We start from the raw sequence: 26,164 nt of genomic DNA on the forward strand, positions 1-26,164 counted from the left end.
GCAACCGACTCTCCCTTCAAACGGGAAACAAGATGGCGGCTGCAGGTCCGAGTACTCGGGCCTCTTCCGCGGCGGCAGCGGCCGCTCTGAGTCGGCGGGGCCGGCGGGGCCGCTGTGACGAGATGGCGGCAGCTAAGACTGGTGCCCCAGGCCCGGCTTCTGGACCTTCGCTGTTGGTGTTGTCGCCGCCGTTGCTGCAGCCGCCGCTGCCGCCGCGGCCGGAGGAATCGGGCTGCGCCGGGTGCCTAGAGCCCCCGGGGGAAGCGGCGGCCCTGCCGTGCGGCGATTCGCTGTGCCGAGGCTGCTCCCAACGCGCCGCTGACGCGGCGGACCCGGGTTGCCCTCGCTGCCGCGCCCGCGGCCCAGGCTGGGCCCGCCGTCGGGCCCGCGACGACGGCCAGGCCGACGCAGAGGCGCTGGGCGAGCGCGCCCGCCGCAGCCAACCCGAGCGCTGCCGCCCGCGCCGGGACGGGGGCGCGGCTGCCGTGGGGCCCAGGCCAGACCAAGAGCCGCGTGCCGCGCCTGCGGAGCCAGGTGGAGCTTCCCCACTTCCCCTTGGGGTCTGGAGCGAGGCCGAGCGCGCCCCGGCCTGGCCTGGTTAGGGGGTGGAGAGTCCCGGGCCCTACTCGGGCGGGTGTGGAGAGTTCTCGTGGGATTGGAACCCGGGCTCTGCCCAGGTGCAGTGTGTTTGTGAATTTTGAACTTCAGAGTTAAGGACGGGCACGTTGCATGCGGAGGGGCGGTGAGGGCTCCCGGCACCTTACGTAAGTCCGAAGTTTGGAGGGAAACAGAATTGTTGGAACAAGTTAGGGGCAGGTTGGAATTGGTGTGTGGGAGTGGGAGGGGCCTTGGATCAGAGAAGTGCTTCGTTTAATGTTGCATGAAGAGTTTGGGGGTCATATTGCTTGGAGAGATGTGGCTCCTGGCCTTGAATGGGTCAGTGAAGGGTGTGGAGAATCTGGAGTTTAGGGGACAGGTTGAATTTGAGGATGTGAAGGGAGCTTTTCAGACTCGAGAGCAGAGGGGGTTGGGAGCACACATGTGCAGTTGTTTTCATACATCTTGGAAAATGCATGCTTAGCACACAACTTGGCACATAGTGAGGACGAGTAAGTGACTGCCGTTTATATTGGTAATACTACTACTACTAAGTCCAGTAGTGCCCAACAAAACTGGCTTGGGTTTAAAAGTTTTGGAAACAAAGATTGGGTTGGCAGGGGCTGCTTCGATCTCCTTGGCAGTGTGGGTTTCCTACTGGCTTGCTGGCAATTAAAAGTCTGTTGTAGGACTCTTGCCTTGAACTTCTTTCCATTAACACCAGCAGCTCGGTTCTGAGCTTTTAGATAGAAAAGTGCCCTGCATAAAATAAAACAAGACTGTGTTATAACTTAGGATCCTTTTGGGGACACACCCAGTCAACATCTACAGCTCTGTTTGATAAAAAATGAGATTGTTTGATAAAAAATGAGATATCTTGAATGAGATTTTCAAGAAACATAAACCAGGAGAGGCCAGATATTTGCACCTTCTGTTTTGGGAATTCTACCATGTGTTATTTTCGGCAGGGAAAGAGAGGCATTGCTTGTGTATACAAGTGCAGCGTCTAGAAACCAAGGTTCTAGAATGCACTCTGCTTTGATTCAAGCCTCCAGAGACACCTGTCACTATCCTAGGATATCGGGCTATTTTATTCCTGGGATTGAGGGGGACCTGCATCTTACTTTCTATGTTCCTTGTCACTCCTTTTTTTTTTTTTTTTTTTTTTTTTTTTTTTGAGACGGAGTCTCGCACTGTGGCCCGGGTTGGAGTGCAGTGGTGCCATCTCAGCTCACTGCAGCCCCTGCCCCCTCCCCCACCCCGGGTTCAAGTGATTCTTCTGCCTCAGCCTCCCGAGTAGCTGGGATTACAGGTGCCTACCACCACGCTGGGCTATTTTTTTTTTTTTTTTTTTTTGTATTTTTAGTAGAGATGAGGTTTCACTATGTTGGCCAGGCTGGTCTCGAACTCCTGACCTTGTGATCTGCCCACCTTGGCCTCCCAATTTTTTTTTTTTTTTTTTTTTTTTTTTGAGACCAAGTCTCACTCTGTCGCCCAGGCTGGAGTGCAGTGGCGCAATCTCTCAGCTCACTGCCACCTCTGTCTCCCAGGTTCAAGCGATTCTCCTACCTACGCTGTGTAGCTGGGACCACAGGCACGCACCACCACGCCCTGCTAATTTTTGTAATTTTAGTAGAGACGGGGTTTCGCCATGTTGGCTAGACTGGTCTCGAACCCCTGGCCTCAAGTGATCTGCTCACCTCTGCCTCCCAAAGTGTTGGGATTACAGGCGTGAGCCACTGTGCTCAGCCCTCATTATTCCTTTTAAGCTTCACAACATTCCTATGAGATAAGTACTTTTATTTCCATTTTATAGATGAAACTGAGGTCCAGAGAGGTTGAGTAACTTGCGTAAGGATGGAAACCCAATTCTATCCTATTCCTGCTCAAATCAGGGATAAAACCTTCCCCAGATGTCCTTATTTTTGTGGATGTGGTGTGATGGTTTCATATGCTACTTAATTTGCTTTAAATTCTGAGGTTATGGTCACAAGATAAGACAGTATTTCTCTGGTCTCCCTATTAGTACCAGTGATTATATGTCCATGTAGGATAGAATTTTTCTTTTTTTTTTTTCGAGACAGAGCCTTGCTCTGTCGTCCAGGCTGGAGTGCAGTGGCACGATCTCTGCTCACTGCAAGCTCCGCCTTCCCGGTTCATGCCATTCTCCTGCCTCAGCCTCCCGAGTAGCTGGGACGACAGGCGCCTGCCATCATGCTCAGCTCATTTTTTGTATTTTTAGTAGAGACGGGGTTTCACCGTGTTGGCCGGGATGGTCTCCATCTCCTGACCTTGTGATCCGCCCGTCTCAGCCTCCCGAAGTGGTGGAATTACAAGTGTGAGCCACCACGGCCGGCCCAGAAATTTTCGTTTTGATTTCTAAGCTTGGAGACCGTTGTGAAATACCAGTTCTGAATTTGAACCATGAGAGGGAGTTTGGCTTGATGATTTGTGCAAACTTTTTCCCTTGAAAAAGTTTTTGTCATAAAATTTATCAGTGATTAAGGGAAATTATCTAAAATGAGATTTCAAATTAGAATCTATTGAGTCACTTAGTATTCATCAATTACTTTATATGTTTATTGAGGACCAAAATGAAAAATGTTTTTCTTAAATGTTCTTCTTCTTGGATTGTTTCGTGTATACAGTTATATGCTTATTCAGTGGAAGAATTTTAGAATACAAAAATATTGCCAAAAGGCTTAGGAAGTATCTTTTAGCTTCAGTGTGTTGTCTGATCCTCTTGAAGTTATATACAGTATTTTTAAATTAAAAATTTTAATAGGCAGTGCATTCACAGGATTCAAACAAAAATGTAACAAAGTATACAATGAAAAGATTCCCTTTGGCCAGGTGCGGTGGCTCAGGCCTGTAATCCCAGCACTTTTGGAGGCTGAGGTGGGTGGATCACAAGGTCAAGAGATCGAGACCAGTCTGGCCAACATGGTGAAACCCCGTCTCTACTAAAAATACAAAAATTAGCTGGGCATGGTGGCGCGTGCCTGTAGTCCCAGCTACTTCGGAGGCTGTGGCAGGAGAATCTCTTGAACCCGAGAGGCGGAGGTTGTAGTGAGCTGAGATCTCGCCACTGCACTCCAGCCTGGTGACAGAGGGATACGCCGCTAAAAAAAAAAAAAAAAAAAAAAGTTCTCTCTTACGCCCTTATTTCTCACTCCCATCAAAGATTCTTCGGCTGGGCATGGTGGCTCATGCCTGTAAATCTAGCACTTTGGGAGGCTAAGGCGGGCGGATCAGTTGAGGTCAGGAGTTCAAGACCAGTCTGGCTAACATGGTGAAACCCTCTCTCTACTAAAAATACAAACATTAGCCAGTTGCGGTGGTGCACGCCTGTACTTCCAGCTACTGGGGAGGCTGAGGTAGGAGAATCGCTTGAACCTGGGAGGCAGAGACTGCAATGAGCTGACATCAAGCCACTGCACTCCAGCCTGGTGGCAGAGCAAGGCTCTGTCTCAGAAAAAAAAAAAAGATTCTTGTTTGTTCTTCCACAGTTTATGGATCTACATGAAAATTCAAGTACAGTTATTTTTTGCCATTTTTATACAAAAGGTTGTATATTATACACACTGTTCTGTTAACCTTTTTTTTTTTTTTGGTTTAACAGTACATCATCAAAGTCCATAGCAGTAGGTTGTATGGAATTTTACTGAATGGATATAGCATAATTTACTTAACCACCTATTGGTGGACATTTGGTTGTTTCCTGTCTTTTGCTATTATAAATAATGGTTTATAAATAATTATGTAAATGCATATGTGCATTTTTATGGAGAAGTCACCAGTAGCTTTCACCAGAATCTGAACCATTGTTTTAATCTACATCTCTCATTCTACAGAACAGAAAACTGAGGCCCAGAACAGATAAGAGAGTAAGGGTTTACATGAGTTAGTAGTAGATTAAAAAAAGGGTCAACAGAAGCAGCCTAGTTCACAGTGAAATGTTCATAATAGCTTTAATAAAGAAAACTAATAATACCAGTTTTATACATATTTACAATGTACTTTTATGAGTGGAAACAGCAACAGAATTACTAGGTTGGCACAAAACTAATTATGGTTTTTGCCATGACTTTCAATGGCAAAAACCAAAATTATTTTTGTACCAGCCTAATAGCAATTTTAGTAATATTCGGAGATAATATTGCTTAGTTGTACTCTCATCACATAGTTGGATCAATTGATAAAGGAAATGTCAGGCCTGCTGGAAATGAAATTTTGTAGTAAATGCACTGGTATTTCAGTGAAGTTCTTAATTTTTTTTTTTTCTTTTGTTGAAGTCCAGTGCCTTTTAGGAATTGCTTTGTCTGGAAAAAGTGTAAAGAGTTTGTGCTTTGTTGAAAATTTTGGTTGCGCTTGTGACATTTTGTTCTTTGCCAGCCTTTTTGGCAAACTTTAAGGTTCAGAACCTTAATGACCCCTGTGTATGTGTTTTATTTAATTCTTCTATGCATTGACAGTTTGCTTTTGGATATAGTATCAGTTCTTGTTGATTTGTGAAACTGTGTGTGTAAGGGCTACATCAATGATCATTTCAAAATGAACTCAGACTTCAACTTCATATTATTTGAGGATCTACAACTCATTGTATATATTGACATATTAAATATTTGGACCATTTTGAGCAATATTCAGGAATTGTGTAATAAGTGCCTACTCTGTGCCAGGTCTTTGGGAAACATTAGTGAATGAAATATTAAACATCTCTCTCTCATGGAGCTTATATTTTAAATTTAGAGACATTTCTTATCTGTTGATTTAAAAAACATACCATACAGGCTTACATAGGTAGATTTTGAACTGTACATCGCAGCCACACTTAAGTTTCATTTAAAAATGATTAATGGATTTTAAGAATTCATTTAGTCTGTTTAAAATCAAGTATGATTATTCCAAATCATACTGCTTTTGAATTTGAAACCAAGACCTTTTTACTTTTTTGGATTCTTTTTCTTCTGCTGTGGGTAATGACTGAAGAAAAGCTAGACAAAGGCTGGTGAATCTTTTAAATTGGCAGTTTAAATTTTTTTCTCTTCGTGGTGTTGAAAGTGCTTTTCAGAAATTGAATAGATAGGCCAGGCGTGGTGGCTCACATCTGTAATCCCAGCACTTTGGGAGGCAGAGGTGGGTGGGTCACTTGTGGCCAGGGGTTTGAGACCAGCCTGGCCAACATGGGGAAACCCCGTCTATGCTAAAAATACAAAAATTAGCCAGGCGTGGTGGTGCATGCTTATAGTCCCAGCTACTGGGGAGGCTGAGGCAGGGATGCGGAGGTTGCAGTGAGCTGAGATTGCGCCACTGCACTCCAGCCTGGGCGACAGAGCGAGACTCTCTCTGAAAAACAAAACAAAACATGAAAATTGAATCGATAAAAAACAATTGGATAGTGCCTAACTTATCCCTTCTCATCCCATCTCAACTTCCCTGTTGACTTAGGGTTAACATTTCTGCATTTAAACAATTTCCCCTTTCTGTGAAAAGCAAGTAGTTCTGGTTTATTACTCAGTTGACAGACAATGTTTGCTATGTGTGCAGCCTAAATTACATTTAGGACTAATGAATAATGAAACCATGTGATTGTAGTGCAAGAGGACAGGAATTCCCTAGTCTGTAAGGATTTGTTTAAAATATGTAAAATGACTCATTTCTTTATCCTTAATGACACATATCCGAGAATTTGAGAGTATCCTTATGTGTTATACCAGTGCAGGAAACATTTGCCCTGTGCTAAGATGTTTTTTAAAGCTCTTGAGGTTACATGCAACTTTACCAACTAAACATTATTACTATTGAAGAATAGCTCCAACTTACAGAATTCAGGATTGAACAGCAGGAATTTAGGAGATATTTGTTATTCACCAGATGAGAAAGGAGGGGATGTCCATTCCAGGTAGAAGAGCCTGCATGTAGAAAGGCTTGAAGGTGCTTGGGATGTTCAGGGATTGGCAAAAAGCTAAATATAGGTGGAGTGTGGACTGGAGTGGGGAAGTAGAGAAGAGACTGAAAAAGTTAGATCATGAAGTCCATTGTGTATTAGGGTAAAATAATTTTGGACTTTATCCTATAAAACTCTTCAAGATTTTTAAGTAGTGGAATGACATCATAATGTGCTTTAGAAAGACAATATATATTGGTTGGAAGAGGAAAGATGTGAGTAGAAACTGGAGGCCGGAAGTCGTTAAGGGACTGTTTTAGTAGTTTAGGCAAGTGATGAAGAGGGCCTGGACTAAAGCATTGGCTGTGGCATTAACTTCAGTCATTCATTCATTTAGTAACCATTTCAGGGTCTTCTGTGTGCTAGGCCTAGGCACTGGAGCTGCAAATAGAGGAGGTAAAGCATGGTTCTGTCCCAAAGTGTAGTTGGGAAGATTGGGATGTAAATATGCAACTGAAATGTGGTATGATAAGTATTATAACAGCTGTTATGCAAGATATAATTGTAGAAGGCAATATAGTATATATTAATAGAGCAGGCTAATAAAGGAAAATCTGGAGACAGACTACCTGGGTGCAAATTCTAGCTTTGCTATTTATAGCTGTATGTTATTGAACAATCTCTGTCTTAGTTTCTTCATTTGGAAAATGGGAATAGTAATAGTATTAAAATCATAAGGTTGTTGTTAAAGACTAAATGAATTATTACAATGCTTGGCATATAAAGAGCTCGCTCAACAAATGTAAGGTATTTTCACAAAGAAGATAATCTAGTTTGGATGGGTCAGGAATGGCTTCAGTAAATGCCAGACATTTGACCATGAGTATTCATTAGGTGGATGACATCAGAATAAAGATGAGAGAGGGAAATCAGTACATTTAAAGGCATAGGAGCATGAAACAAGGAGCGTTCTGGGGATTGTAAGCAGAAGTGGTTAGAATATAGAGTGCATATGGGAGAGTGGAAGCACGTGGGACTGCAGAAATGGGCAGTTGCTGAATAATAGTGGACTTTGAGTGCAATGCTAAGGAATGAGGATAGACTGAGGAGTTTCAAAGAGGAATTCATCTTTGAACTTTAGAGAGATCACTCCCATGGAAGTGTTGTAGCAAATGGATTGGAGAGCCCAAATTCTCTTTTTAGCAAGATGGCTAAAACTCCTGACACAAATACGCAGAAAAGCTGCATAATAAAGAATGACAGTTCTTTTAAATGCATTCTTGCATATATAGGAAAGATAGGAAAATCTCCAGTTTCCAAAAACAAAAATGGATCTACAAACCAAAACTGTAAGCCCTTGACCCTGTGCTATATTGCCCTGGAGCAGAGTGAGGAGTGTGGAGAAGGGTTATTTCAGGTGTCCTCTTCCTAGCAGGTTGAGTTTTAACCATATGCAAAAAGGAACCAGAATGAAAATTTCTGCATAAAGCTGAGATTTTTTATGTGCTGCACTCTAGGTGAAAGGGTGGGCTAGAAAAATAATCTTCCCTATTACACAAGGAGACGGCAAGAAATCTTGTCTTGATTTGCTTGAGCTCTATGAAAAGAGAAAATGAAAAAAGTTTGCCTGGGAAATTGAAGCACAAGATATATACTTTGCTTACATTTGGGAACTGGGTTTATATTATATGGCTCAGAAATTAATATAAAAACAGACTTCAAGCTAGTGATACATCCATCTGGGTCACCTGGAGACAGGAAAAACAAGACTTTGAGAGGTACATCCATACCTTAGACCACAAGGGATTCCTACAGAAGAAATAAGCCCAACTGAAGATGAACTTACGATTAAAAATGACGACACATGAGGAAATGGCTTTGTACCACAAATGAGAGTCAGCAGAAGGAGCAAGCAGGAGGATTATAGCTCCAAGAACTGGGATAAGAGAGTGACAATTTGAGAGATAATTTAAATTAGCATATTTTAAGTGGCTAAAGACTTTAAAGAATTGACATCCCAAGAAATGAATAAAGCATTATGAAACAGGCACATTTGAAAAAGAATGAAACATAGTGAAAAATATAGTCATTGAGGTTAAAAATCTCATAAATAAGTGAAACAATAGTTTACACAGATGAAGAGAGATTAGTAAGGTGGGACATAGACATGAGGAAATTCTCAAGAATACAAATAAATAAAGGAAAATTTGAAAGAAGGTGAAGAAAAATGAGAAGAACAAATCAAGAAGATCCAACATGTAATAGTACTTCCAGGAGGAAAAAAAAAAATGTGGAGGAGGTGTGGAATTTGAAGAGAAGATGATTTGATAATTTTTTAGAATTAGTAAAAAGTCCTGAATCCTTAGGTTCGAGTCTCATGAGGCCCTAGCAAGAGGTTTTTTTTTTTGTTTTGAGACAAGGTCTTGCTCTGTAGCTCAGGCGTGAGTACAGTGGTGTGGTCATAGCTTGCTGCAGCCTTGACCTCCCAGGCTCAAGCGATCCTCCCACCTTGGCCTCCCAAAGTGTTGACTTTACAGGCGTGAGCCACTGCACCTGTAAGAATTAACAACAGAAAAGCAGCAACAAAACCCCACAACTAAACACATTGCAGTGAAACTTCAGAACACGAAAGACTATTAAGTATAACTAAAAAGAAAAGACAAAGGAGCAGTAATCAGACTGAGAGCATATATCTTTTAAGCTATAAGAGAGACCAGAAGAAAATTGAGTAATATATTCAGCCTTGAGAGAGATCTGAATTTCATATTCAGGTAAGTTAAAAGAGTAAGGGCGCTGGGCGCGGTAGCGCACGCCTGTAGTCCCAGCACTTTGGGAGGCTGAGGTGGGCGGATCGCCTCAGGTCAGGAGTTCAAGACCAGCCTGACATGTTGAAACCCTGTCTCTACTAAATACAAAAAATTAGCCGGGCGTGGTGGCGCATGCCTGTAATCACTGGGAGGCTGAGGCAGGAGAATTGCTTGAACCCAGGAGGTCGAGGCTGCAGTGAGCTGTGTTCGTGTCACTGCACTCCAACCTAGGTGACAGAGAGAGATCCTGTCTCAAAACGAATGGGGTTAATCCTGAAAAGAAATACAATATATAGCTTGACCTACTACACATATATAGAACCATACACCTCCTAGATTAGAGAACATGCATTCTTTTTAAACAAATATGCAACATTTATGTAATTTTTCCTAGATTCATTTAGGCACAAAGGAAGTTTTGACAAATATGAGAGATACATAAACCATCTTATCTGACTGTAGTATAATAAAATTAGAAATTAATAATGAAAAGATAACCAATTCCCCCTCCAATTCATGTTTGGAAATTGAAAAAAAACAAAATTTAAATAACGTCGGTAAAGAACAAAACCAGCCGGGCGTGGTGGCTCACGCCTGCAATCCCAGCACTTTGGGAGGCTGAGGCTGGTGGATCATCTGAGGTCAGGAATTTCAGACCAGCCTGGTCAACATGGTGAAACCCCGTCTCTACTAAAAATACACAAAATTAGCCAAGTGTGGTGGCGGGTGCCTGTAATCCCAGCTACTTGGGAGGCTGAGGCAGGAGAATTGCTTGAACCTAGAATATGGAGGTTATAGTGAGCTGAGACCGCACCATTGCACTCCAGCCTGGGCAACAACTCCGGCTTGGGCAATGTCTCAAAAAAAAAAAAAAAAAAAAAAAAAAAAAGAACAAAATCAAGGGATCAACTGAAGAAGTTAAAAAAGTAACAGCAGATTAAACCCAAAAGAAGTAGAAGATAGGAAAGAATAAAGAGCAGAAATTAATGGAATAGAAAACAAAAGAATTAGCAAGGCCAAAATCTAATTCATTGAAAAGATTAAGATCTATAACCGGCCGGGCGCGGTGGCTCAAGCCTGTAATCCCAGCACTTTGGGAGGCCGAGGCGGGCGGATCACGAGGTCAGGAGATCGAGACCATCCTGGCTAACACAATGAAACCCCGTCTCCACTAAAAATACAAAAAAATTAGCTGGGCGTGGTGGCGGCGCCTGTAGTCCCAGCTACTTGGGAGGCTGAGGCAGGAGAATGGCGGGAACCCGGGAGGCGGAGCTTGCAGTGAGCCGAGATCGCGCCACTGCACTCCAGCCTGGGCGACAGAGCGAGACTCTGCCTCAAAAAAAAAAAAAAAAAAAAAAAAAAAAAGATCTATAACCCTAACCGCTGGCAATATTGATCAAAGAAAAGGCCTAAATGTTAGGAATGAAAAAGGGAATACAACTACAGATATAATGAAGATTTTAAAAAACCTATAAATATAGAATATGGAAAACTTTCTGCCCATGAATTTGAAAAATTGGATAAAATAGTTTTGTGGAAAAGTATAACATCACAGCTGACTCAAGAATATATAGAAAATAGAACTAGAAACGTAACTAACTAGCAAAGAGTAAAATCTGCCCACTAAGTAATACCACCATGTGGACACAATGAACCAAATGCAGAACATGGGGAAACTAAGGGACAAATGACCCACTTTCTTACACAAATAAATTACAGAAAAAAAGCAATAGAGGGGCGACCCATGGATTAAAAGATACAACCAGTTTAAGTGTATGAACTTACTTGGGTCCTGATTTGAAAAAACTGTATGAAAACATTTGATGAGAATTTGAATGTCAGCTGGATATTTGTTGGTTAATTAAAGACTTACATTTTTAGTGTGACAGTAGTTTTCTGGTTATATATTTTAAAATAATCATTCTCTTAGATGTTAAAAATGTTTATAGCTAAGATGATATGATGTCTGGGATTTGCTTCAGAATAACTTCAAATTTGTTCCAGGAGATAGGGAGCAGGTATTGATTGGGGGAGGACAGAAAATAAGATTGCTAATGATTGATGGCTGAAGCTGGATGACTTGTGGTAGTTCATTTTACTGGTTTCTCTAATAATATATTTGAAACTTTTCCATAAAAAAAGCAAGAAGAAATACTGTCCATTGAAGAAGTAGTACCAGGCACAGATGATTACTCAAATATGGAAGGATGGATGGTTCCAGGGAATAAATAAAACGTTTCCAGACTTGTTTTGGGGGCTTTTACAACTTGATAACAAATTCACACAAGAACTGTATGAAAAAGGAAAAGTACAGGCAACTCTCATGAACAGAGATTTTTTTTTATTATTTTTTATCTTTTTATTTCTTTTTTTTTCTATTTTTTTGTGGAGATGGGGGTCTCACTGTGTTGCTCAGGCTAGTCTTAACTTCTGACCTCAAGCGATCCTCCTGCCTCTGCTTCCCAAAGTGCTGGGATTACAGGTGTGAATCACCACACCTGGCATGAACACAGATTTTTAAAATCTCAGGTGAAACATAGACTGAATCTAGTAGTATATTTCTAGAAAATCACAACCAAGTAGCAGTTATTTGAAGAATAGGAGTTTGGCTTAACATTAAGAATCTAATGTAATTCACCATATTAACAAACTAAAGGAGAGTAAAACTATATGGTCATTGCAATAGATGGCTCAAAATAGCATTTGACAAAATTTATCATTCATTATTTTAAAAAAACTAGAACTTGTGGAATAGGAGAAAGAAACTTTCTTTTTTTATTTTTTATTCTTTTGAGACAGTCTTACTCTGTTGCCCAGGCTGGAGTTCAGTGGCGTGATTTTGGCTCACTGCAACCTCCACCTGCCAGGTTCAATCAAGCCTCCTGAGTAGCTGGGACTACAGGCATGAGCCACCACATCTGGCTAATTCTTTTTTATTTTTATTTTTAATTTTTATTTTTTTTTGAGACGGAGTCTCGCTCTGTCCCCCAGGCTGGAGTGTAGTGGCACGATCTCAGCTCACTGCAACCTGCACCTCCCGGGTTCACGCCATTCTCCTGCCTCAGCCTCCCGAGTAGCTTGGACTACAGGTGCCCACCACCATGCCTGGTCAATTTTTTGTATTTATTTATTTATTTTTTTAGTAGAGACGGGGTTTTACCATGTTAGCCAGGATGGTCTCAATCTCCTGACCCTGTGATCTGCCCTCCTCGGCCTCCCAATTCTTTTTTATTTTTTAAAAATAGAGATGGGGTTTCGCAATGTTGCCAGGGCAGATCTTGATCTCCTGTCTTCAGTGTATCCCCCTGCCTTGGCCTGTCCAGAGTGTTGAGATTACAAGTGTGAGCCACTGTACCCAGCCGCTGTCTTTGCTTTTAAAGTGGAATTTATTAATAAGGATGATTAGTGGCCAAGAATAGTCAAGACCATTTTGAAGAACATGATGGGTGGATTTGCTTTCTCAAATATCAAGCTGTTTAAAGCCATATTAATTAAGACAGTGAGGTATTAGTATCAGGGTGGTTGAATAACTGATTTTAAAATTAAAGAGCATAGAAACATGCCCTCATATGTTTAAATTTGGTGGATAATGAGTGGCCATTACAAGTCACTGGGGTAAAGGTGTCATTTTTACTTGACATGGTTAGTTAGCTAACCTCACAGAAAACAAGAAAAAAAATAGATCTTTAGCACCATATACAAAAAATTATTTGTAGAACCAGGCATGGTGGCTCACGCCTGTAATCCCAGCACTTCGGGAGGCTGAGGTGGGTGGATCACTCAAGGTCAGGAGTTTACGACCAGCCTGGCCAACATGGTGAAACCCTGTCTCTGTTAAAAATACAAAAATTAGCCAGGCGTGGTGGCGCATGCCTGTAGTCCCAGCTACTCAGGAGGTACAGGCAGGAGATTTGCTTTAACCCGGGAAGCAGAGGCTATAATGAGCTGAGATCATGCCACTGCACTCCAGCCTGGGTGACAGAGCTAGACTCTGTCTCACAAAAAAAAAAAAAAAAAAAAAAAAAAAAAGTTGTAAATGGATTAAAAGTCAAACTGTGAAACTTAGAAAATGCTAGGAGTATCTCTATGAAAATGGAATAGAGAAGGACTTTCAAACAAACACAAAACGTAAAGACTGATAATATGACCACATTAAAATTAAAAATTGGGCCGGGCATGGTGGCTCTTGCCTATAATCCCAGCACTTTGGGAGGTTGAGGTGGGAGGATTGCTTGAGCCAGGAGTTCAACACCAGCCTAGGCAACATGGGGAGACTTTGTCTCTACAAAAAATATAAAAATGTAGGCAGGCGTCGTGGGGCGTGCCTGTAGACCTAGCTATTCAGGAGGCTGAGGTGGAAGGATACTTTGAGTCCAGAAGTTTCAGGCTGCAGTGAGCACTCTAACCTGGGTGACAGAAGCGACACCCTGCCTCAAAAGAAACAGAAAACAACAAACACACCAGAAACAGAAAAAGAGATTAAGAAGACCAACCAGAGGCTGGGAGAAGATATTTGCAGTGAAACAACTGACAAAAGATTGATATCCAACATATATGAACTACAAATCACTAAGACAGATACCTTATTAGAAAAATGGTGAGAAGATTTGAATAGGCATTTCATAGAAGGAAACTGAAAGGCCAGTAAACATCTGGAATGATACACAACATCATTAGTAATCAGGGAAATGCAAATTAAACCAGTGATGCGATGCCATCAGACTGCTATAATTTGTAATTGATTAATTATAATTAATGAGCACTCAAAAGAACAAAGCTGGAGGCATCACGCTACCTGACTTCAAACTATACTACAAGGCTACAGTAACCAAAACAGCATGGTACTGGTACCAAAACAGAGATATAGACCAATGGAACAGAACAGAGTCCTCAGAAATAATACCACACATCTACAGCCATCTGATCTTTGACAAACCTCAGAAAAACAAGAAATGGGGAAAGGATTCCCTATTTAATAAATGGTGCTGGGAAAATTGGCTAGCCATAAGTAGAAAGCTGAAACTGGATCCTCCTTACTCCTTATACGAAAATTAATTCAAGATGGATTAGAGACTTAAATGTTAGACCTAATACCATAAAAATCCTAGAGGAAAACCTAGGTAGTACCATTCAGGACATAGGCATGGGCAAAGACTTCATGTCTAAAACACCAAAAGCAACAGCAGCAAAAGTCAAAATTGACAAATGGGATCTCATTAAACTAAAGAGCTTCTGCACAGCAAAAGAAACTACCATCAGAGTGAACAGGCAACCTACAGAATGGGAGAAAATTTTTGCAATCTACTCATCTGACAAAGGGCTAATATCCAGAACCTACAAAGAACTCAAACAAATTTACAAGAAAAAAACAAACAACCTCATCAAAAAGTGGGCAAAGGATATGAACAGACATTTCTCAAAAGAAGACATTCATACAGCCAACAGACACATGAAAAAATGCTCATCATCACTGGCTATCAGAGAAATGCAAATCAAAACCACAATGAGATACCATCTCACACCAGTTAGAATGGCAATCATTAAAAAGTCAGGAAACAACAGGTGCTGGAGAGGATGTGGAGAAATAGGAACACTTTTACACTGTTGGTGGGATTGTAAACTAGTTCAACCATTATGGAAAACAGTATGGCGATTCCTCAAGGATCTAGAACTTGATGTACCATATGACCCAGCCATCCCATTACTGGGTATATACCCAAAGGATTATAAATTATGCTGCTATAAAGACACATGCACACGTATGTTTATTGCGGCACTATTCACAATAGCAAAGACTTGGAATCAACCCAAATGTCCATCAGTGACAGATTGGATTAAGAAAATGTGGCACATATACACCATGGAATACTATGCAGCCATAAAAAAGGATGAGTTTGTGTCCTTTGTAGGGACGTGGATGCAGCTGGAAACCATCATTCTTAGCAAACTATCACAAGAACAGAAAACCAAACACCGCATGTTCTCACTCATAGGTGGGAACTGAACAATGAGATCACTTGGACTCAGGAAGGGGAACATCACACACCGGGGCCTATCATGGGGAGGGGGGAGGGGGGAGGGATTGCATTGGGAGTTATACCCGATGTAAATGACGAGTTGATGGGTGCAGCACGCCAACATGGCACAAGTATACATATGTAACAAACCTGCACGTTATGCACATGTACCCTACAACTTAAAGTATAAAAAAAAAAAAAATTAATGAGCACGTATATACTGCTGGAGGAGTATAAGTTGCCATGCAACCATGTTGGAGAGCAGTTTGGCCATATCTAGTAAGGTTGAAGAGAGATTCCTTGCTATGCAGAGATTCCATTAATAGGTGTGTGCCATAGTGAAGCTCTTGTGTACATATGCACACACACAATGATGCTCACAGCACTGTAGTACTGGAAAATGTAGTAACAGTCGTCTTTGATAGGAGAAGGGATAAATTAGTTTCTACAGCTGTTACAATGAATGAACTGGGTATATATCAACATGGATAAATCTGGAAAAATATTTGCAAAAGGAAAAGTTGCAAAAGAATATGTATCCTTTGATGCCATTTATGTAAGTGCAAAAGATAGGAGTCATTTCAATAGGTTGAGTGAGAAATGAAGAAACAATCAGCCAATATAGACTCGACTCTCCCTGTACCCCCAACAAGGTCTCCCTCTGTCATCCAGGCTGGAGTTCAGTGGTGAAATCATGGTGCACTACAGCCTCTACTTTTCAGGCTCAATCGGTCCTCCCACCTCCAAAGTAGCTGGGACTATAGGCATGTGCCACCACGCCCGGCTAATTTTTTGTGTTTTTAGTACTATGCAGGGTCTCACCATGTTGCCTAGGCTGGTCTTGAACTCCTGGGTTCAAGCAATCCTCCTGCCTCAGTCTCTCAAAGTGCTGGGATTACAGGTGTGAGCCACCATGCCTGCCTTTAGACTACTGTTTCACAGTTTGATAATGAAGGAAATAGAGTGCATGACAAAGGGAAAGTACAATTGTAAGAATCAAGAGCAGAACAGATTTTACTCAGAATTTGAATTCAGGGTACTCTTGGAGAGCCCATTCCTGGGCTTTGGGCAGAACTTGAGAATCTAAGCGATAACCATCATATTTCTTTTTTTGATGTATACTGCAGGAACAGTAAGCTGCCAGTTTGCTTATAAATTGCCACTAGCTTTTCCAGGGACTGGAAATATTTGTCTCATCTTGGTAGAAAGCAGGTTATGGATATAAGAATTATAGTTCATAGGAGAAGGTAGAGGCCAGGCTTAGTATTACTGAAGCCATTTGTTCATTTTAGCTGTAGATATGAAAGATATCCCCCAAATTGTTAAATTATGGGAATACATGGTTACTGACATCTAAACATATCTACCAGTAGCTCTTCATTTTTTCAAAATAACTGCTTGCAGTTCCTCTGTGAATAATCTACATGAATATGTTTATTTCCTGTGTTATACAGTACCTTACATACATATAGCCTCTTGGCTAGTGTGTTTTCATTAAACGACTAGGAATAACAGAATTCTATAATAAATCAATTAAATCAGTACACTTTAATCTTACAATTGCAGGTTTCTCTTACCCATTATTTCTTCTTTCATTATTGAACTCCTGGGTTCAAGCAATCCTCCTGCCTCAGTCTCTCAAAGTGCTGGGATTACAGGTGTGAGCCACCATGCCCAGCCTCCATGTGCATTTTTGATACTTAGTCATACTAACATATAAGGTAACTTGTTGGGGAAATACTAGTTGTAGTAATTTTTTTTGCCATCACTTAAAGTAGATTTGGGCTAGTTTTGTATAGTCTTGGGCTTGGCTTGCTTTTGAGTCTTTGGCTCTGTCTACTACAGATTGAATATCCCTAACTGAAAATCTGAAATCCAAAATGTGCCAAAATCTGAAACTGTACGTGCTGACATGACAAGTGGAAAATTCTACATGTAAGTACTTAACACAGACTTTGTTTCATGCACAAAACGATTTTAATTATTAGCTGGTCACAGTGGCTTGTGCCTGCAATCCCAGCTACTCTGGAGGCTGAGGTGGGATGATCACTTGAGGCCAGGAGTTCAAGACCAGCCTGGGCAATATAAGGAGACCCTTGTCTCTATAAGAGTAAAAAAAATTAGCCAGGTGTGTTGGTGCACGCCTGTAGTTCCAGCTACTCAGGAGGCTGAGGTGGGAGGATTGCTTGAGCCCAGGAGTTTGGGGCTGCAGAGAGCTATGATTGCATTACTACACTCTAACCTGGGTGACAGGGCAAGACTTTGTCTTTATAAAAAATATATATATACAAAATTACCTCCAGGCTATGTATATAAGGTATATATGGAACATAAATGGGCTGGGCGTGGTGGCTCAAGCCTATGATCCCAATAATTTGGGAGGCCGAGGTAGGAGAATTGCTTGAGGCCAGGGGTTCAAGACCAGCTTGGGCAACATCAAGACCTTCTCTCTACAAAATAATTTAAAACAAGAAAACATAAATCAATTTCATATTTAGACTTGGTTTCTATCCTTAAGAAAACTCATTACATATATACAAATATTAAAAAATCCAAAGAAAGTCCAAAACACTGATGGTCCCCAACATTTCAGATAAGGGATACTCATTCTGTATTCAGCATTGTGGAAAATGCTTCTGTAATGTATAAACTAGTCTGGAAAATAGAAAGTTTTAACTTTCTTGATGTAATTTGAATTAGTTCTATGAATGATTCCTTTGCCTGATCTAAGGGAAAAATGGGTCTTTAAAAAAAAAAAATCACTTTTATTTATGCAGGTCATGTGTTTTAGGGAAGGGCAATGAATTTGAAATCAGAAAATCTGGATTTGAATCTCAGTTCTGCCAGTTTTTCTCATTGACCCTGACAAAGCTGCTTAATTAACATCCTTGAGAGGTTTCAGTTTTCTGGTCTGTAAAAAGTAAACACTACAACCACACAGGGTTATTGTAAAGCTTAAATAAGAATATGTGTGGAAACCCCTAGCACAGTACTTGGCACTTAATCCTTCAGTAAATGTTAATTTACTACGGATGCTGTGTTTTTTGTTTTTTGTTTTAAACTTTATGTATTGAGCTGTGCTGGGCCCTATACTGTGAACCTCTTTTTTGCCCTATGAGTTGCATAGCCAACTGCCTGGTTTAAATTCTGCTCCCTCAGTTACTTAGCTAATTTTTTGACTTTGAGTAGAACATTTAGCTTTTCTGAGCCTCAGCTTCCATATTTGTAAGTGGAGATAATAATGGTAACAGCCTCAAAGGATTGTCGTAAGGTTTAAATAGGATAATCAATATTAAGTGTTTCATAGTGATATTTAAACAGTAAAATCAGATTAATGGGATAAGATTAGCATTTTTTTTAAAGGAATAGAATAGATATTAGCATAATGAACCATTTGTTTCAGTTTCACATGTACTGGGGATTGATGTAAAATGTATTTCTTATTGTGGATTGTATTAAAAGTTTCAAAGCTATTGGTTAGGTACTAATAGTCCATAGTATGTCATCAATAAATGTTAGTAACAGTAGAAATATTTAATCTGTAATGGAGATGTACTGTCAAAATAGATACATATTGGTTTGAGAATCCAGTCATACAAATATTTTATCACATTTGCTAGTGAAAAAGTACTTGTTTTTTGTACTTTCTAAGAACTTAAACTGAGCTTTTGGTGACTAGGAGATTTGGCCTGAAATGCCGAGACCTGGGGTAGGATTTGGGGAGGATGGCCTAAATTTCCATGGTGCTGCAGTATCTGGCAAGTCGTAGGTTCATAAATATTTGTGTAATAAATGACTTTATTGTAGCCTCAATTCAGAATTTCTCAACTAGTCTATCTTTAACGCCAACCTGATCAATTCATTGACTGAGATTTACTGTTGTGTTGCATTTCTTTCTCTAATACCTCTCTAAAGCCTCTCATATGTGTTTATCAGCTTAGATGGTTTGATTATAGCACTTAGGATAATATAAAATAAGATGATAATTGTATAGTATAAGCTAAATATGAATGAAAGGAGGAAGAAAGATGGTCATTTGTGCAAATGCACCACCAGGCCAGTTTTCTTTGTGAGCTTGCCTGGATGTTTCACCTACTGAATCCCAGGCACAATAATATTCTTACATGTTTACTTTTCTGATGAGGTCAGAAGGGTTGTAAAATGCCTGCAGGAGAGAGAAAATTTTTCACTAAATACTTCAGTATAAAAACATTTTGCATCCTAAATAGCATTCTGGAAAGGACACAGGATTGGAAGTTAGTGGATCTGAGTTTGCATACTGGTTCTACCACTTAGTAGCTGTGTGGCTTTGGGCAAGCCTCTTAAATTCTGTGCCTAAATTTCTTCTTTTTTAGTATGAGGATAATGGGAGTTATTTTGCAAAGTTGTGAGGATTAAATGAAATGATATGTGTAAAGTGCTTATAGAAAGTAAATACCTGATAAATGTTAACTGTTATTATATGCAGTCATTCATTTTGTACACCCTCAGGGAGCACATACCACATATTTGCGCCAAGCGCTCTGCCAGGTGCTAGGGATACAAAGATGAGTAAGACACAAACCTCTGTGAAAGAATGTTAAGCTAAAGCTGTCCAGGTGCGGTGGCTCATGCCTGTAATCCCAGCACTTTGGGAGGCCGAGGCAGGCAGATCACTTGAGGCCAGGAGTTCGAGACCAGCCTGGCCAACATGGTGAAACCCTGTCTCTGCTAAAAACACACACACACACAAATTAGCCAGGCATGGTGGCACACGCCTATAATTCCGGCTACTCAGGAGGCTGAGGCAGCAGGATCGCTTGAACCCAGGAGGTTGAGGCTGCAGTGAGCCGAGATGACACCACTGCACTCCAGCCTGGATGACAGTGAGACCCTGTTTCAGAAAAAAAAAAAAAAAAAAAAGGCTGAAGCAGAGCCAATTTATCCCAGATTGATAACTTAAATAAGGCTAGTATTAGATATTTTAATTTTAAAGATCCCTAGTTTTTAGGCTAAGTAAAGATTCTGTTTGTATATCAGATTCAACTTATTCATGGAACTCTTTTGTGCTTATATTGTATATGTACCCTGGGGTACCTTGGAAGTCTTTCTTGGTGACTTCGACTTTATTAAGAGCAGTTTTGGTAATGTGGTAGGACAAAGAAAAGGCCCTAATAGAGTGGGTTACGGTGAGCATTAGAAATGAGAAAGCAAGGCTGGGTGCAGTGGCTCACGCCTGTAATCCTAGCACTTTGGGAGGCCAAGGCGGGCGGATCACTTGAGGTCAGGAGTTTGAGACCAGCCTGGCCAACATGGTGAAACCCCGTCTCTACTAAAAATACAAAAAAAATTAGCCAGGCATGGCGATACAATCCTGTCTACTTGAGAGGCTGAGGTGGGAGGATTGCTTGAACCTGGGAGGCAGAGGTTGCAGTGAGCCGACAGAGGGAGATTCCATCTCAAGACTGGGTGACAGAGACTGGACAACAGAGCGAGACTCCATCTCAAACAAAAAAGAAATGAGAAAGCAGAAACAGTGAATATAATATTTAGACAATTCTTTGGAAGAATTTGCAGTAATGGGGGCAGATAAATGGGTCAGTACCTACAGTGGGGACAATAACCCAAGAATGTTTTATTTTTAAGATAGATGATATCAAGTCATGTTTATATTTTAGATTTGTATATTATCATAGTAGAGAGGAAGAAATTGATGCTGCTGGAGAGCGTGGAGGAAATGGAATGAGCTAAGTAAGGAAGATGAGGTCTGAACACCTGTGGAGGTATTGATCATATACATTAATAGGGATATTTCTCCCATTCTGATTACTTTGTACTCCCTGCTCTCTATTTTTGGACAATTTTTATTTTTATTTTTTGTTCTAGTCAAAGAGGGATAGTTTTGGACAATTTTAATTGTTTGAAAGTTTTCTTTTTTAGTGAATCAAAATCTGCTTCCCTAGTTTCAGTATTCAAGTATTTAGAGACCATGATTACTTCTAAGTTTTTAGATTAAACTCATCATATTCATCTCTTTGTTCTGTTTTTTTCCTTCCCCAAGATTCTGGTTTTATCATACTACTCAGAGTTCTTGGAATATCATATGCTTTTTGAAGCCTTTCTGATATTCCTCACCTATGATTATTCTGCCTGGAATACTCTTCTTTCTTACCTACCTGGCAAATTTATACTCATCCTTTAAGACCCAAGTGAAACGTAAGTGCTCGGTAAAATGTTTTCTCACTCAAACGTGAGTTGATTCTTCCTTCATTTTTGCCATCATTTGATCTTGTGAATCCCTCATTTCATTGGGTTAAAGTTCTTTATTTATATGTCTGTCTCTGGCACTACACTGAGCTCTTTGAGGTCAGGGATTATGTCTTTAACAATTAATATGGTATCTGGAATGTATTAGACACTCAGTAAATATTTAATGAAGGAAAAATTCCTAAAAAGCTGGAAAGTTTTTCTTTATATGTCATGATTCCTTAACCATTCTAGTCATCTTTAAATATGCCACTCAGAAAACCTGATACTTTAATGCCTGACCAGAGCCAAGTATAACATGACAGTAAGTCATGTTATACTTCCCATCTGAGTGCTAAATTCTTATTAATGATGCCAAAGGTTGTATTGGCAGGCAAAACAAAAATTGTTCTTTTTTATTTTTTGCATGAACTTCCATCATGCCAGTCTTTCTCCTCACATGTATGTACAACTAAATTTGTAAGCCCAAAGACAACTCATGTTCAGTTTTGGTGTTTATGGACTTATTTTCCCTTCCTTCTGTTTTGCCATTTCTCTTGTAATTTTCTAGTGTTTAGTTCTATAAAACTATTACAATGCAACCTCAAAAGATTGGACTGTGTTAATCTAAAGTTGATGATAATGAGACTGACTTTAGTAAATTCACTTTTGCCTTAATTATAAAGAAAAACTTTACAAAATTCAGCTCCCTTCAGAAAACGAATTCTTTAAAAGACCATAGTGCAAAACGATGCTGTCATGAAAGCAGACTTTCTCATTGGTTGATTCAGCAAAAAAAAAAAAAAAAAAAAAAAAAAATTGAGCCATTGTCTGACACTGAGACACATACCTAGAGATCATCCCTAACTTCAAGTTAGGAAGTCAGAGGCAAAGTCAAGTAATTATAACACAAGTAGTAAATGTTACTACAATTGAGATAAGTGTAGAATGCCATGAGGGCCTACAGGAAGCTAACACAATTCTCTCTGGGTTAGTGGGAAAACTTTGCAAAGGAGAGAGCAGTGAACAGGGTTTTGAAGTATGAATAGCAAATCATATAGTGAAAAGGGAACAAAATCATTTTGGGAGGAGGACGTGGCATATATAAAGTCCTAGTGGAGGCAGGGTATGGCATATCTAGGATTAGGGAGATGTGTGAGGGCTGAGGAGAAAACGAGTAGTGAAGGAATAGTAGAAGATTGGCTGAAGTGGCAGATTGGGTCCTGTTTACAAATCTTGGAGGCAATGGGAAGCCAATAAAAGTTATTAAGTGGGAGGATGGTAGGGTCAGTTCTCTTTATAAAGAATGGGAAGCAATGTGAAAGATAGATGGGAAGACAGAGTCTAAAAGACAGGGAGGCCAGTTACTTACCATTGAATGCCTACCATCTATACCAAGTAGGTATTAGAGGATTAGGTGAGATGAACAACTGTGTTGAGGTAAGTGCTACTCCCATTTTATGAATGAAGACACAGGCTTAGTAAAGATAAATACTGGTAGGCACATAGTCACTAGGTGACTGCAGGTCTGTCTGGTTCCAAATCCTGCACTTTTTTTCTGGTATCATTCTACCTTGTGGACTAACAGGAATAATTCTTTGCCTCAAACAGGGCAAAACTTAATTCCAAAGGATTTTGTACCATGGTGGTGGTAGATGTGGTAGTGGGGACAACCACATGGTCTTGGTCTTGGTCTGCCTAGGATAAAAGGCCATAAGGTCCAAAGCCTTCATCTTAGCAGCATTCCTATGTCTGTGTTTTCCGTGACCTCCTTAAGTGTGCCTCTTGCTGCTTTGACTATGCTGATCCAGCGTGGATTACCTAACAACAAAGCCTTGTTGTTGGGGCCATTTCTGGATTCAACAGGAAATCTTACTCACTTTGACTCTACTCTTACCTGATAACCTGCTTTTGCAAATCCTGTTGATCTCGGTTGTCTTAATTTTTTTTTTTTTTTTTTTCTGAATCAACCAGTGAGAAAGTCTGCTTTCATGACAGCATCATTTTGCACTGTGGTCTTTTAAAGAATTCGTTTTCTGAAGGGAGCTGAATTGTCTTAATTTTTTTTTTTTTTTTTTTTTTTTTTTTTTTGAGACAGAGTCTTGCTCTGTCGCCCAGGTTGGAGTGCAGTGGCACAATCAAGGCTCATTGCAGCAAGTGATGCTCCCACCTCAGCCTCCTGAGTAGCTGGGACTACAAATATGCACCACCATACTTGGCCAATTTTTTATTTTTTGTGCAGATGGGGTCTCATTATGTTGCCCGGGCTGGTCTCAAACTGCTAGTCTCAAGAGATTCTCCTGCCTTGGCCTCCCAAAGTGATGGAATTACAGACATGAGCTACCACGCCCAGCCTCAACTGTCTTAATTTGTCTTTCTTGCTAATCCAGAGATTGGCAGACTATGGTCAGCAGGCCAGATGCAGCTTCATCTCATCTTGTGAAAGCGTTGCCTCTCCTTCCCAGCCCTGTTCTCTTTCTCCTGTGGACTCTTAACTGCCGCGTTTGTTTGTAAGATTCATTTGGCAGTTATTTTGTGACATTGCATCTGTCATCATCTCCCTAGTTATTTAAAACTATTTTTAAAGCTTTTCATGAATTAGTCTTAGCTAATAAATTGCATTATAAATGTTTTGGGAAAAGAGTTTCATGCCTTTACTTTTTTTTTTTTTTTTTGTGACGGAGTCTCGCTCTGTCGTCCAGGCTGGAGTGCAGTGGCCGGATCTCAGCTCACTGCAAGCTCCGCCTCCCGGGTTTACGCCATTCTCCGGCCTCAGCCTCCCCAGTAGCTGGGACTACAGGCGCCCGCCACCTCGCCCGCCTAGTTTTTTTTTTTTTTTTTTTTTTTTGTATTTTTTTTAGTAGAGACGGGGTTTCACCGTGTTAGCCTGGATGGTCTCGATCTCCTGACCTCGTGATCCGCCCGTCTCGGCCTCCCAAAGTGCTGGGATTACAGGCTTGAGCCACCGCGCCCGGCCTCATGCCTTTACTTTTTATATTTTCTCTTTCTACAGCACCTCCCTTCTTCCTCATTGCTCATTCCCTCTTTAACCTACTAATCTCTAGTGACTGTTTCTATCATTCTTACACATTTACATATGATAACTTGATATGTTATCACGATTTTTTTTCCATTTGTGAGTTCTACGGTTATGTCACTGTTTCTTTTTCCGGTATGTTATTGTTTCTGTGTTTAATGGTTTTTCATGTTTGAGATTATAAGGTATACTTAATCTGGTGATGTTGTGCCAAACCCCTGTCAGCTCCAGTGGGGATGGCACCAGGTTCAAGAGGCCAAAGAAGAGACTCAGCCAATAAACGCGACATGGAGTTTTCCTGGGGGCTTTACATACAGGGAGAGACTCCAGTGGTGGCAGGCTGGGTGAGAGAACTGCAGCCACTTTCAAAAGGCCTGCAGTTTCTATAGTATTTTTATGTAGCACCCTTTATCTAACAACCTCCACCTGGCCCCCTTCATTCAACTCAAAAGTCAGGACGTCTTATATGGCCCAGGTTCCACTGGACAGGGGCTCAGATGTTCCTCATAGACAAGGAATGAATTTCTGAGTTGGCCACTCCCAGATTCCCTAGCTTGGAACACACATTCAGATGTGTCCACCATATTGGTTATTCTCAGGGTATGCTGAAGTTATTGCTATCAGGTGCATTTACCATGCAGGTGACTTGCATCTTTCACTAACCTAAGCAGTTTCCCATCTTACGAAAGCAATACTGCATATTATTAAAAGTATACAGCTTTAGTGACTGAATAATAGTACAAGTATATGGTCTGTTCATAATTAGCCTAACCATTTCTCAGTATTGGACAGTTAGGTTATCCTTGATTTTTATTTTGCAATTGTTAACAATGTTGCAATGAAAATATTTTTATGTGAAAGTTTTGCTGTATTTCAGATAACTCTCTTAGATCAGTTCCTAGAAATTAAATTACTAGATCAAATGTTACATAGCATTTTATAAGTTCTTGTGTGGGCTGTGGCATTTCTGTTTGATTAGTACTTTGCCAAAGAACAGTTTAAAAACACAGTAGTAATTGGTGGTGTAAATTATAGAACCTAAGTAAGCAGCCTTAGAATTTGATATTAAATTTTATTAGCTTAGTTCAACTTTCTCTCTGTGTATTTCCTCTTGTTCCCAGGTAAACACTCTTTATATTGCCTATTGTAAATTGTTACTTGTCTTAGGCAAGGGGGTAGGTGAAAATTGCATTAGTTTTAAGACAGTTGGTACTTGGCTATCTGTATTCTTGGAGAATCAGAAGGAGTAAACCAAAAAATAGATAAAATGGGAAACACTTTAGTTTGGTTTTATTTTTGTTTTATTTTTTGAGGGGGTTCAGTTCTAGCTGATTTTATTTTCTTCTCAAAAAAAGTTATTTACAATAGTTTGGTTTTAGAGTATATTTGTTGTTCACTCCTGTATTTCTACCTTCCTACTTTTAAATGGTGCATTTATTTTAAACATTGAAGTTTCTCCTTTTACTTATTTCATTTGACAGTAGTTATTCAAGGTTTAGTGGATAGTATAAGCAGGTAAATTTGACTGGCTGATTTTTTTTTTGGAGATGGGGTTTCCCTACTTTCCCTGGGGTTGGCCTCAAACTCGCAG

At 40.4% G+C, this 26,164-nt stretch overlaps 1 protein-coding gene across 1 annotated transcript in view; it reads left to right on the plus strand.

Moving 5' to 3' along the window:
• Positions 1-26,164, plus strand: part of RNF169 (ring finger protein 169) — a 96,648-nt gene continuing 70,484 nt past the window's right edge. Inside the window, exon 1 of the mRNA XM_015115210.3 lies at positions 1-534. Coding sequence (XP_014970696.2) covers positions 33-534 — 502 coding nt within the window. The 5' untranslated portion in view covers positions 1-32. The remainder of the gene's footprint in view (positions 535-26,164) is intronic.

The sequence above is a fragment of the Macaca mulatta genome, chromosome 14 (assembly GCF_049350105.2).
Source record: "Macaca mulatta isolate MMU2019108-1 chromosome 14, T2T-MMU8v2.0, whole genome shotgun sequence".
NCBI classification, from domain to species: Eukaryota; Metazoa; Chordata; class Mammalia; order Primates; family Cercopithecidae; genus Macaca; species Macaca mulatta.